The sequence below is a fragment of the Bufo bufo genome, chromosome 2, assembly GCF_905171765.1.
Source record: "Bufo bufo chromosome 2, aBufBuf1.1, whole genome shotgun sequence".
NCBI classification, from domain to species: Eukaryota; Metazoa; Chordata; class Amphibia; order Anura; family Bufonidae; genus Bufo; species Bufo bufo.
In genome coordinates, this window is record NC_053390.1 from 540,791,981 (window position 1) to 540,805,303 (window position 13,323).

The window sequence follows — 13,323 nt, forward strand, 5'->3', positions numbered from 1 at the left end:
GACTGGTAGAGAGACCTCGGTCCCATCTCCACCTGCCATCTGTGGATCCTTCCAGGACCAGTCTGTGAGGTCCCTCAACATTTGCGAGTAAGGACCACCTGCGTCCACACCTGGCAACTCCGGCTGCTGTTGAGGGTCTGGGCCAGCTGCCCAGCATCCCGGTGGAGAGACCTCGGTTCCGTCTCCACCTGCCTGTTGTGGTTCCTCACAGGACCAGTCTATGAGGACTCCTACCTCTGTAGCTGGTACTGAAGCAGGGGATACTTCAGTCGGGTCTTCCCAGCTGTAGGGTTTTAGGTCTGGGACTGCCACCCAGCTCTCTGGCAGTGTATATTGGGACCGAATTGAGCTGAAGAAGTATTGGTAGTCCTGCTCCAGCTCCCACTCCTTTGTCACTAGAGATGCCAGGTCTTGTCTCACCTCTCTCGCTGTAGCCCAATCATGCATAGCCTCCCTGTAGTCATAGATATCCCAGAACCGGGACCCTCTAGCATCTCCGAACTCCGGTTCTGCGAAGGCCTCAAACAACAGGCCAGGGCCATCATAATTCTCACCCTCGGGTCTGTCGTGCTCAGCCATCCAGGGGGAGTGCCGAATCACATACCACCAGAGTGCCTGGTAGGCGTCATCTAGCCAAAGCTCCTTCCATACCAGGCTCTCCAGTTTTGTCACCCACTCATTCAGGGGTTTCTCTCCCAGAAGGGGCATTCGCAGGGCCACTCGCATCCGCAACTGCTGTTCCTCACTGGGGAGACACTCGCCCCGCCGCCGCTGGGCATTTTCCAGGGCATCATACCAGACGCCTTTCCGGACTGCATCCCTCCAGTCCGGGTCATCCTCATCCTCGTAGTGGAACGCTGTTCGAAGACTAGCCGATTCCATCCTGCTGTAGCCAGGGGCGCTGTACGGATACTAGCGTTACCCTCAATTTAGTAAATCCACGAACGGTGTCTCCGAGCTGCTTCTCCTCACACTAGGACGCCATCCCACTGCTGCCACCAATGTAACGGATCACCTGGTACACCGACCGGGTACCTCCGTTGAATGAATGCTCCTAGTGCTTTCCGAGGACTCCAAGCACTCCACTTGACGCCGTACGCACTGCAGACCCCACGAACCGCCGAAGCTTGGTTGAGGTCTCACCGTCTCCTACCCACCCTGGACCTACGACAAGGCTCCAGGCTCCAGTGGGTGGACCTCTCCTAAAACCAGAGATCAGGAACAGCCCTTAAAAGAGCTAGTAGTTATAGCCAGGGGAGTATACACGTATAGCAATCCCCACACACATGAGACGAGGCTCTATGTTGAAGGTGAAACAGGAACTGACTGTACTTCACGTACAGCCTCTTTTATTCACAAACCAAAAACATAGTACTGCCCACAGGGGTTTGAAATACAACCAATCAGTAATTAACAACACATACAATGTAACTACAGCAACCAATCGTTCACGCCCCCAGAGGACCAGAATGAAGACTGGGACATAGGACAACATATCCCCACAATGCATCATGGTCTCCTCCCCTCTGTCTGGAGACAACCTGAGGAGCAATCCAATTATCTCTCAGAACAAAGGGAGATCGCCAATACACATGTAGATACAACAGGACAGACATCACCATTTAAACACACAATAGGACAATGGCACAATAGAAACACACCCAGCATTTTCCTCCCAAGCTGACAAGTTACAATTATTATAGATTGTTACAACTTTGTGAGTTTACATTGGCCATACATATAACTTACATTAATTCAAACAGTATAACGTGGGGACAAACCTATCCAAAATTCACTTGAATCGGTTCAGGGGTTTAAAAGTTAGTATGGGCCATAATCCTGGGGCAAGAGGCCAGCAGCCAGTCCTCTCCAAAACCCAGTGGCGAGGTCGGTTTCGCCACAGGGCCTATTTGCCGTTCAGCGGTGCAGTTATATGTTTTAAAGCCCTTTTTGGCATGTAATAGTGGCAAAATAAATATATATTTGCCGTTCAGGGGTGCAGCTATATGTTCTAAAGCCCTTTTTGTTGTTTATTTGTGGCAAAAGTAAAATATATTTGCCGTTCAGAGGTGCAGTTAAATGTTCTCAAGCCCTTTTTTCGTGTATTAGTGGCAAAAGTTAAATATATTTTCTGTTCAGCTGTGCAGTTATATGTTCTAAAGCCCTTTTTGTCGTGTATTAGTAGAAAAAGTAAAATATCTTTGCCGTTCAGCGGTGCAGTTATATGTTCTAAAGCCTTCTGTGGCGTGTATAAGTGGAAAAAAATAAGGGCTTAGTTGCCGTTCAGCAGTGCAGTTATATGTTCCAAAGCCCTTTTTGTCGTGTATTAGTGGCAAAAGTAAAATATATTTGCTGTTCAGCAGTGCAGTTATATGTTCTAAAGCCCTTTTTGTCATATATTAGTGGCAAAATGAAAATATATTTGCAGTTCAGCGGTGCAGTTATATGTTCTAAAGCCCTTTTTGTCGTGTATTAGTGGCAAAAGTAAAATATATTTGCTGTTCAGTGGTGAAGTTATATGTTCTAAATCCTTATATGGCATGTATAAGTAGAAAAAAATAAGGGCCTAGTTGCCATTCAGCAGTGCAGTTATATGTTCTAAAGCCCCTTTTGTCGTGTATTAGTGGCAAAAGTAAAATATATTTTCCATTCAGCTGTGAAGTTATATGTTCTAAAGCCCTTTTTGTCGTGTATTAGTGGCAAAAGGAAAATATATTTGCCGTTCAGCAGTTCAGTTATATGTTCTAAAGCCTTTTGTGGAGTGTATAAGTGGAAAAAAGAAATATATATTTGCCGTTCAGCGGTACAGTTATATGTTCTAAAGCCTTTTGTTTCGTATATAAGTGGGGAAAAAATGAGAGGTCCTATTTGCCGTTCAGCGGTGCAATTATTTGTTATAAAGCCCTTTTGTGGAGTGTATAAGTGAAAAAAAGAAAAATATATTTGCCATTCAGCGGTGCAGTTATATGTTCTAAAGCCCCTTTTGTCATGTATTAGTGGCAAAAGTAAAATATATTTGCCATTCAGCGGTGAAGTTATATGTTCTAAAGCCCTTTTTGTCGTGTAATAGTGGCAAAAGTAAAATATATTTGCCGTTCAGCAGTACAGTTATATGTTCTAAAGCCCCTTTTGTCGTGTATTAGTGGCAAAAGTAAAATATATTTGCCGTTCAGCGGTGCAGTTATATGTTCTAAAGCCTTCTGTGGCATGTATAAGTCGAAAAAAATAAGGGTCTAGTTGCCGTTCAGCGGTGCAATTATATGTTCTAAAGCCCTTTTTGGCATGTAATAGTGGCAAAATAAAAATATATTTGCCGTTCAGCGGTGCAGTTATATATTCTAAAGCCCTTTTTGGCGTGTATTAGTGACAAAAGTAAAATATATTTGCTGTTCAGCGATGCAGTTATATGTTCTAAAGCCCTTTTTGTCATGTATAAGTGGCAAAATAAAAATATATTTGCCGTTCAGTGATGCAGTTATATGTTCTAAAGTCTTTTTTGTCGTGTATTAGTGGCAAAAGTAAAATATATTTGCCATTTAGCGGTACAGTTATATGTTCTAAAGCCTGTGGCGTGTAAAGGGGGAAAAAATAAGGGCCTATTTGCCATTCAGCGGTGCAGTTATATGTTCTAAAGCCCTTTTTGGCGTGTAATAGTGGCAAAATAAAAATATATTTGCTGTTCAGCAGTGCAGTTATATGTTCTAAAGCCTTTTGTGGAGTGTATAAGTGGAAAAAAGAAATATATATTTGCCGTTCAGCGGTACAGTTATATGTTCTAAAGCCTTTTGTTTCGTATATAAGTGGGAAAAAAATGAGAGGTCCTATTTGCCATTCAGCGGTGCAATTATTTGTTATAAAGCCCTTTTGTGGAGTGTATAAGTGAAAAAAAGAAAAATATATTTGCCGTTCAGCGGTGGAGTTATATGTTCTAAAGTCCTTTTTGTCGTGTATTAGTGGCAAAAGTAAAATATATTTGCCGTTCAGCGGTGCAGTTATATGTTCTAAAGCCTTCTGTGGCGTATAAAGGGGGAAAAAATAAGGGCCTATTTGCCATTCAGCGGTGCAGTTATATGTTCTAAAGCCCATTTTGGCGTGTAATAGTGGCAAAATAAAAATATATTTGCCATTCAGCGATGCAGTTATATGTTCTAAAACCCTTTTTTGTGTGTATTAGTGGGGGAAAAAGGCTTATTAGCTGTTGTGTGGTGAAGTGAGAAAATTACAGACTTTTTTTGGGTGTTTTAATTTTCTTTTCATTTACAGTATTTATTTATTTATTTGATCTAACAGTATGTAAGACAGAGAAGTGGCAGGCCCTGCATAGGGGAGTGGCAGAGGCCTAAATGTTTCTGGCACAGGTTGCAGCAGAGTAAGGGGCTGTGGCAGCAGGGGTTACTTTGAGAGGCCTGAGCTCCCAGTGTCAGCAAGCGGTCGTGTCTTGACCAGCAACCCAGCAGTTCTTGAATGGTTGACTCAGTCATCCACTTGATCCTAAGTGACATCAGACACCCCCACCCAAGAGTCGGTGGGTTCGTCAGACACAACCCTTAGTTGGCATGTCCCGGGAGCAGGCCCTGTGCCCTCACCTGTCCTCAACCTGCCTCTGTCCTTTTCTGTTCCCTCAGCCAGATAAGTATTGTATGCTATGGGCTCAGCTCTACTACACAGTGAGGACAAGCTACTAGAAAACAGTCAGCAGTTACTGGCAAGCCAAGATGCGGAGGAGACATCCGCCGCGTCCTCCACTAGGCGGGCAAGTAGTGATGAGGAGAGTGGCATGGGAGCAGGTGTTGCGAGAGGTCAGAGACGGTTGAGGAGGACCTCAGTGACGTGCAGACAGTACTCAATGATGATGATGTAGCTGATCGCACTTGGGAGCCGGGTGACGAAGGGGCTTCATCATCATTGGGAGAAGAGGGTGGCAGCTTGCCCGTGAGGCAGCGGCGGAGCCAGCAAGTCGCTAGTGTGGCCGGGAGTCAGCAGGGTGGCAGCAGTGGGAGGTCGGTAGCCAAACGTGCCCGGGGTAGACCACCAGATTTGCAGGAGCTTACCTACCCGGGAAGTAGTGGTGCAGAGGTTCACGGAGGCAGCGGTGGTAGCAGTCAGACAGTGCGTAGTATTGGGGGCAAAATCACCTACTTGGCGGTGTTGCAGTTTTTTGTTAAGCCACCGGAGGAGGTGAACAGTAGAATCTGTGGGCAGAAGGTGAAGCGTGGCCAGGGTGCCAATGTTGGCACCACAGCCCTGCATCAACATATGCAGTGTCACCATAAAGTGGCCTGGGAGAACTGTGGCTCCAATGTGGTAGTCACAGAAGCGATTGCCAAGAGACAACAGTATGCGTGCACTCATCCAATGGTGCAGAAGCTGAACGTGCTCCTGGCTAAGTTGCTGGTGCTGCAGTCCCTCCCTTTCCAAGTGGTGGACTCTGCACCTTTCAGAGAACTGATGGCTTGTGCCGAGGTGGGGAGTCCTAAGCCGTCATTTCTTTGCCAAAAAGGCAGTACCAGCCCTGCACACGCATGTAGAACAGAAGGTGGGCCAGTCCTTGAGCCTGTCGGTGTCTGCCAAAGTGCATGGCAGTGCTGACGTGTGGAGCTTTAACTACGGTCAGGGACAATACATGTTCTTTACGGCCCACTGGGTGAATGTGGTTCCTGCACAGCCACACCAGCAACTTGGCCAGATGACGCCGCTTCCGTCTCCATGTTCTCAAGCCGTTGGTCCTGCGACAATGTTCGCCTCTGCCTCCTCATCCTCCACCGTTTCCTCAGCCTCAACTGCAGGGACAATTCACAGTGCCCCTCCAGCATACCACATGTGCAGGGCATGGCGGTGTCACGCTGTTCTGCAACTCATTTGCCTGGGCGAATGGAGTCACACAGGGGAGGAACTGCTCCGTGTCCTTCATCAAGAAATCGAATCCTGGCTTTCTCTGCATCAACTCAAAATCGGAACCATGGTGACCGACAACGGGAAGAACATGGTGTCGGCGCTGCGTCAAGGAGGGCTGAACCATGCTCCCTGCATAGCACACGTGTTCAATCTGGTTGTCAAGAGGTTCCTGAAGTCTTCCACCCATCTGCAAGACATCCTAAACATGGCCAGGAAACTTTGCATGCACTTCAGCCACTCGTACACTGCAAAGCACACCCTCCTTGAGCTGCAGCAGCAGAACTGCATGCCCAACATAGGCTGATATGCGACGTTTCCACCCGTTGGAATTCCACCCTCCATATGTTGGACCGACTATACGAACAGAGAAAGGCCATAAAGGATTTCTTGATGATCAAGCGGACAGGAGTACTCCCCTGTGTAACTTCGATGTCAGCCAGTGGCAGCTCATGCGTGCCACCTGCCGTTTGCTCAGGCCCTTTGAGGAGACCACATTATTTGTCAGTCACCAGGACTACAGGATGAACTATGTCATTCCACTGCTTTATGTCCTGGAACAGATGCTGGTAAATATGGCTGGTCAGGAAACTGGAGACGTGGCGCCTAGATCTCACGGCCACATGAGCCCTGTGAGGGCTGAACTGGAGGAGGAGGACATTGGACCACAAGCAATGTGTAGCGAAATGGGTGGTTTTTACACACAGGTGACAGGAGAGGAGCAGGGCCAGCCAGAGGAGCTACAGGGCGATGAGGAAGACGAGGCAGAGGACCCAGACACACTGTTGCAGTATGCAGTGGATATGGAGGCAGGGAGTCCCTCCGATCACTTGCACAAATGGCCCGATGGATGCTCACTTGCTTGCGTAGTGACAGCCGAATTGTCACCATTCGGCAGAGGGATGACTTCTGGCTATCCACCTTGTTGGACCCTCGCTCCGGGTACAAAATGGGGGGCCATTTTTACACCCACTGAGAGGTAGGACAAACTGAACTACTATAGAGACATCCTATGTAGTCAGTTGGCCGCTGTCTATCTGCGCCATCGTCCATTTTCTCGCAGGTCCGACCGGGGGGGACCTCTGCGCTCACGTTCCACTTCCACGGCTGCTAGGGAGGGTTGGGGTGGCAGTGAAACGTGAGCGAAGAGGCCCCCCCTGGTCGGACCTACGAGAGGATGGACGATGGCGCAGATAGACAGCGGCCAACTGACTACATAGGATGTCTCTATATTAGTTCAGTTTGTCCTCCCTCTCAGTGGGTGTAAAAAAGGCCCCCCAATTTGTACCCGGAGCGAGGGTCCAACAAGGTGGAGAGCCAGAAGTCATCCCTCTGCCGAATGGTGACAATTCGGGTGTCACTATGCAAGCGAGCATCCATCGGGCCATTTGTGCAAGTGATCGGAGGGACTCCCTGCCTCCATCAGCAGCAGCCTGAATCTAGAGTCGCTGATGAGCAGCTTTTTTCATCCGCATAGTGAAGAAACTATTAATCACCAGCTATACATAGAGCAGAACCTGAACCAGCAGGTGGTGGCATACTTGGAGCGCACCCTGCCAGCCGTCATTGAAGATCCACTGGACTACTGGGCAGCCAAACTGGATTTGTGGCCGCAACTGGCCGAGTTTGCCCTGGAAAAGCTTTCCTGCCCGGCCAGTAGTGTGGCATCAGAGCTGGTGTTTAGTGCGGCGGGGGCAATAGTTACCCCAAGAAGAACTCGCCTGTCCACCCAAAATGTGGAGAGACTGACTTTGTCAAGATGAATCAGACGTGGATCAGCCAGAATTTCCACCCACCAATGCCTGATGCATCAGACTAGATCATTCATGGTGCCACACCAACACTTTGACAAAAGAGACCGATTTCTGCCGCTACCTCCACACTATGTCACCTTGCCACTCTGTGGCCTCCTGATGCTGCCGCCACCCCCACACTGTCATTGGGCCGCTCTGTGGTCTCCTCATGCTGCTTCCACCACACCACTATGTCATAGGGCCACTCTGTGGACTTCTCATGCTGTTCCCACCCTCCCCACTTCATGACTGGGCCACTATTTTGCCTTTCGGGCTGGCTGACATCATCATTTATTTGACCCTTCTTTTGGTCTGTCAGAAGGAAGGAAAAATGAGACACACAACGGATCCTGTTTGTGTAGCAGCTGTAAGGCCTGTATGGTCCCATCAGAATTGGCTTGTGATTTGGTAGCCAAAAGCCGGAGTGGGTACAAAACACAGAAGACATGCAAATATTCCATTCACGTGTCATCTCTGTTTTGGATCCACTCCTGTTTTTTGGCATTAGCAATACTGATGGATTACTGACTAAATGCTGGACGAGTGAAGGTGGATGCTCAACAGACAGGATCATTTTTTGGGGGTTATTGTTCTGACGGATCAGAGAAAGGGCAAAATAATCAGTGACGTCAACACAAACTTACTGCTGACACTTTCTTCACTCTGTCGACCTGTAAGGCTGAGTTCATACTTGAGTTATTTGGTCAGTTTTGGCCCCGTGACTGCCCAAATAAGTGAAGTGTGCAGTGATTCTAAGAGTGCTGCCTGTCATATGCATGTTATACTGACTCAGTATTATTTCACTACCACAGCAGACTCCCTATGCGTGTTACTGCAAGGCACAGTGTTCTACACCACTATAAATGCTCTCTGTAGCCAGGAAATAGCCGTTTTTTAACGTGATGTGCCGCAAATAAATTCGGATCGAACCAAATTTTTTTTTAAAGTTCGGCGAACCGAGCGAATCGAATTTTTTATAACTTCGCTCATCTCTAGACATAATGAATGGTATTATATATTACTGTGATGTGATGCCTGATCCTTTGGTCTCAATTTTATATTACTCAATATTTACGTTTGCATTTGCCCAGTTTTTAGGACTTTCAGCATGCCTTTACTTTAATTTTAATAATGTAAAGGTACTGTTGACATCCAGAGAAAGTGGAATGTCTTTTTTTCACTTTACAGTTATGGTAGGATTTTTCATGTGATTCAAACCACCTATGAGTTTGAACTATAGACAGTGGTTCACATTTGTACATCTATTAACACCAATTTTTGACCTTTATTGTGAAATTCTTTGGCGACTCTTCTCCTTTCTTTAATTTTAATAATGTAAAGGTACTGTTGACATCCAGAGAAAGTGGAATGTCTTTTTTTCACTTTACAGTTATGGTAGGATTTTTCATGTGATTCAAACCACCTATGAGTTTGAACTATAGACAGTGGTTCACATTTGTACATCTATTAACACCAATTTTTGACCTTTATTGTGAAATTCTTTGGCGACTCTTCTCCTTTCGCATCAAATTTCAAAAGTGGTGATATATCTTTTAATAGATTACGTGCAAGTTTTGCCATCACAGTCATATCACACTAGTGTTAAAACTGGCATTATTAATCAGTGCACGCTACTGTTTTTCAAACCATTTTTTTAAAGTACATGGTGAACAATTTTGTATTTTCACAGGTGACAACTACTGGGTGATTGACACAGACTATGACAACTATGCTGTCACTTATGCTTGCCGCAGTCTTAAAGACGATGGAACATGTCATGATGGCTATTCTATTATATTCTCACGCAACCCACGTGGATTTTCTCCAGCTATTACAAGGCTTGTGCGCCAGAAACAAGAGGAAATCTGCTTGGCTGGACAGTTTCAACCTGTTCTCCAGTCTGGTATGTAGCAGCTTTCAAATTCAGTTTGAAAATTATAACATTCATAATAAGGTCCCAATGAATTTTAAAATATGTTTTAGATTAAAATGGAAACTAAAAGTGACCATTGCTACAGTACATAGAGCCAATGTACAAGCAGTTGTCACTTCCATTTCTCTACTAGCAGTAAAGAGGAATGTAGTTCTCCATAATCTGAGCTGAGTAAACTAGGCAAAGAGAAGTTCAAACGTTATTACTCAGCAAATTCAATTCTCAGGGTCCAATGAAGTATTAAATTAACTAGAAGAGCAGTACTGGCATCACAAAGTATCTGGCTTGTTGGGCAAACAGACCACTTCTGGGGAGATGTTAATAGCAGTTATATAGTTAAATTTACTACATTTGGATTAGATATCAAGTTGTCTAGTAATTAAATATTCCCATGCATGTACATTTTGCAGGTGCTCAAATTCCTTTTTCCAATTTTTATCAGTGCCTAACAAATTCATAACAGGCATTTTAATGACAGTCATAATAAAGCATCTAATCTTTTGGTGCCTGGCAAACAACGTTTTAATCTTGACATATGCTGCCTTGGCTGGAGTCGCAACATCCCCAACGACTTTGTAAATGCCATACACTCTTTCATCTTCACTATTCATAGCCTTCCAGGTCCTCATTTCCTATTGTAAGCAACCCCAGTTTCTCTCTAGCAAAGGCGGACTCCAGAGTTTGCATGTGGACAATACAAGTAAAGTCTAGTACACACCAAATCCACTTTCAGACTCATTCTTGGCAAAAAAACTGCCATGAATAAACAATGCTCCTTCGGATCTTGACACCGGCCTAACACAAACTAAGTACTGTTCCCAAAAAATTTATCCGCCTGCAGATTTCAGGAACTGTGGTAGCAGTACACTCTTAGGGCTCTTTCACACGAGTGGATCCCATGTGTGGAATCCACTGCGTGAAAGAGTGCCAAGCCCCATTCCGGACAGCAGAGACACGGAGCATTAACATCATTGATAATGTTCTTTGCCTCTCTGTGACCTTTTTACTACAAAATCACAGTGACAACTTTATCTCACTGTGATTTTTAGGAAAAAGATCACAGAGAGGCAAGGAGCATTATCACTCATGTTAATGGGAGGGAAGGGATGCAAATGAGCTCTTAACATGCTCTGCCTCTAATGCCACCAGATGTAAGGCAGCTATCCTATAAGTCATTGTTCAGCTCTTAAAATAAGCCTTGAGACATGACTTGGATATTAAATAAGCCAGCACCTCATCTGCAGACAGCTGTTTCAGGGTGATTGCCCCTCATCAGTGCAGAGCAAAGAGTACTGGCTTAAAGGGCTTCTGTCACCCCCCAAAGTTTTTGACTTATTATATTTGCTATTGTAAGCAGATTCCATATATGACCCACTTACCTCGGGCTGTGCAGTAATTACAGTAAAAAACATACTTTTATGATATGTAAATTTCTTCACTACCAGCAAGTTGGGCGGACTTCCTGGTAGCCGCCGCATCCTCTGTTTGAAAAAACGCCCCCCTCCTCCATTTGATTGACAGGGCCAGCGAGGACAGTATATCAGGAAGAGTACACCTAGAAATGTACTACAGGTGAAACTCGAAAAATTAGAATATCGTGCAAAGTTCATTTATTTCAGTAATGCAACTTAAAAGGTGAAACTAATATATGAGATAGACTCATTACATGCAAAGCGAGATATTTCAAGCCTTTATATGTTATAATTTGGATTATTATGGCTTACAGCTTATGAAACCCCAAAGTCTCAATTTTGAGGTACCCTTTGCTCAGGGAATATGGATTAATTAGCTGACTAGAGTGTGACACTTTGAACCTAGAATATTAAACCTTTTCACAAAACTCTAATTTTAAGCTGCATTAATGCAATTCCTTTTAATTTGCATTACTGAAATAAATGGACTTTTGCACGATATTAAAATTTTTCGAGTTTCACCTGTATATGCTAAATGTGTTTATTCCTCTAGGTTTAGTTTATAGAAAGAATTTGTGAAAAGCTATTTTACTTCCTCCATTATAAATGTATTAACTTTCTATTTTTTTCTGCAGGAGCTTGCTAAAATATAACATAATTTCGAGTATGGAAGTGGCACATCCTGACTGAGTAAACAAAGTATCACAAGATGCACAACTTTTTTTTATTTATTTTTATTTCTTGGTGCAATTAAAGTACATGTTTAAATGTCATCATTCTAGAAACTGTTAAACCTTGTGTCATGTAATGAATGTAACAGGTCATCCTTCATGGTTTTCATTAGTTTTAAGGCATCAGCTCATTTTTGTTATTTTTCTAGATCAGACTCTGTGCTATAAAAATAAATCTATAATTTTTGTAAACTTATTTCGTCAACGTTATATTGACTTAATATTTTTCAAGTCGTAATAAACTGTTATTTCAGAATCTTTTGTCTATTTGTAATAATGTTGTCTTTGGGTTCTATTCTAGTGAATACATGGAGTTAATACATATATATCACAAAGTAGAAAAAAATTCCATTGTAAAATGTAGCCGTTAGGGCCATTAAATATACAGTACCACTTCTGTGAATTATTCCTCCCTGGTCCCTGAAATGTAAGTTTTCAAGATGCTCTGTACAAAATAGATACTTAAAGGCTATGTACACCTTTGGGGTTATTTTTTTATTATTATTGCATTGTACTCATTTTGAGCTAAAATTTTTTTTTTATAAATTGGTCTTTATAAAAAATATGGCTCCCTTTTTTTCTGTACAAGGCTGACATGCTCTAAAAGCACCCTTTGGATTTTCTGTCTTTTCGGTTATCTGGGGAGCAGACAGACTCCTTATCTCTGTTCTATAACATCCTAAGCACTCTTTATAGCTCAGTTCTTATTTTACTGATAAGAATGTGGGTTAACTAAGTGTTCTTGACCTCTTAGTAGTTTAGAGAAAATGTTTATTAGATGACCGGCACATAGAGAAAGTGAAAGTACCAGTCACACAGTTAGAAAAACAGTTAGCGTTTTGTGACAGAACAGCTCAGTATTTTTAATAAAGGCCAATTGAAAAAATTATTTTTAGCCAAAAATGAGTAACATGCGATCATAAAAAAATTGCCTCCTAAGGTGTACATAGCCTTTAATACCACATAAAGTAACAAGATGGCTGCATGTTACTGGGCAGTACAGATGCGGTTACTAAAATAATTCCCCCTTTTCTGATATCACTTCTTACTCTACCCCTGACAGACCTCCTGCTCTCCCTGCATGCACTCTGCACATAACACTGGTAATACTGAGAGTTTACTTCTCCCTTTTAGCATCATCGTCCTGAGGAAAGAAGTGGCTGAAATGGAGATGAAAGCTTTCAGTATTGCCAGTGTTATGTGCAAAGGGTGGGAAGAGCAGGAAGTCTGTCAGGGGTAGTTCTGACCAATAGGTGCAGAGTAGCGGGCGATGTCACAGAAGGGGACATATTTTGGCAACTTCTCATGCACACTCCAAAAATATGCAGCACATTTGTTTTTGCCTGTGGCGTTAAATTGGGTTAGAAAAAAATACATGGAATTTTCAGATTGTACAAAATCACTTGTTAAACTAAAGCTCTGTCCAAATCTGCATTGGGAGCTTCATGTGGAGCTATTTTTTCTGTCAACAAATGTATATGCAAATGTACACATATACTATACATCTACAACATCAGTGATGTTAGGAAGGGGCATTTTCCCTTTTGTGTTTGAGGATTAAG

At 43.8% G+C, this 13,323-nt stretch overlaps 1 protein-coding gene across 1 annotated transcript in view; it reads left to right on the plus strand.

Moving 5' to 3' along the window:
• Positions 1-12,566, plus strand: part of LOC120991672 (purpurin-like) — a 30,293-nt gene extending 17,727 nt beyond the window's left edge. Inside the window, exons 5-6 of the mRNA XM_040420470.1 lie at positions 9,376-9,588; positions 11,666-12,566. Of these exons, the coding sequence (XP_040276404.1) occupies positions 9,376-9,588; positions 11,666-11,676 (224 nt within the window). The 3' untranslated portion in view covers positions 11,677-12,566. The remainder of the gene's footprint in view (positions 1-9,375; positions 9,589-11,665) is intronic.
• Positions 12,567-13,323: the final 757 nt, after the last annotated feature.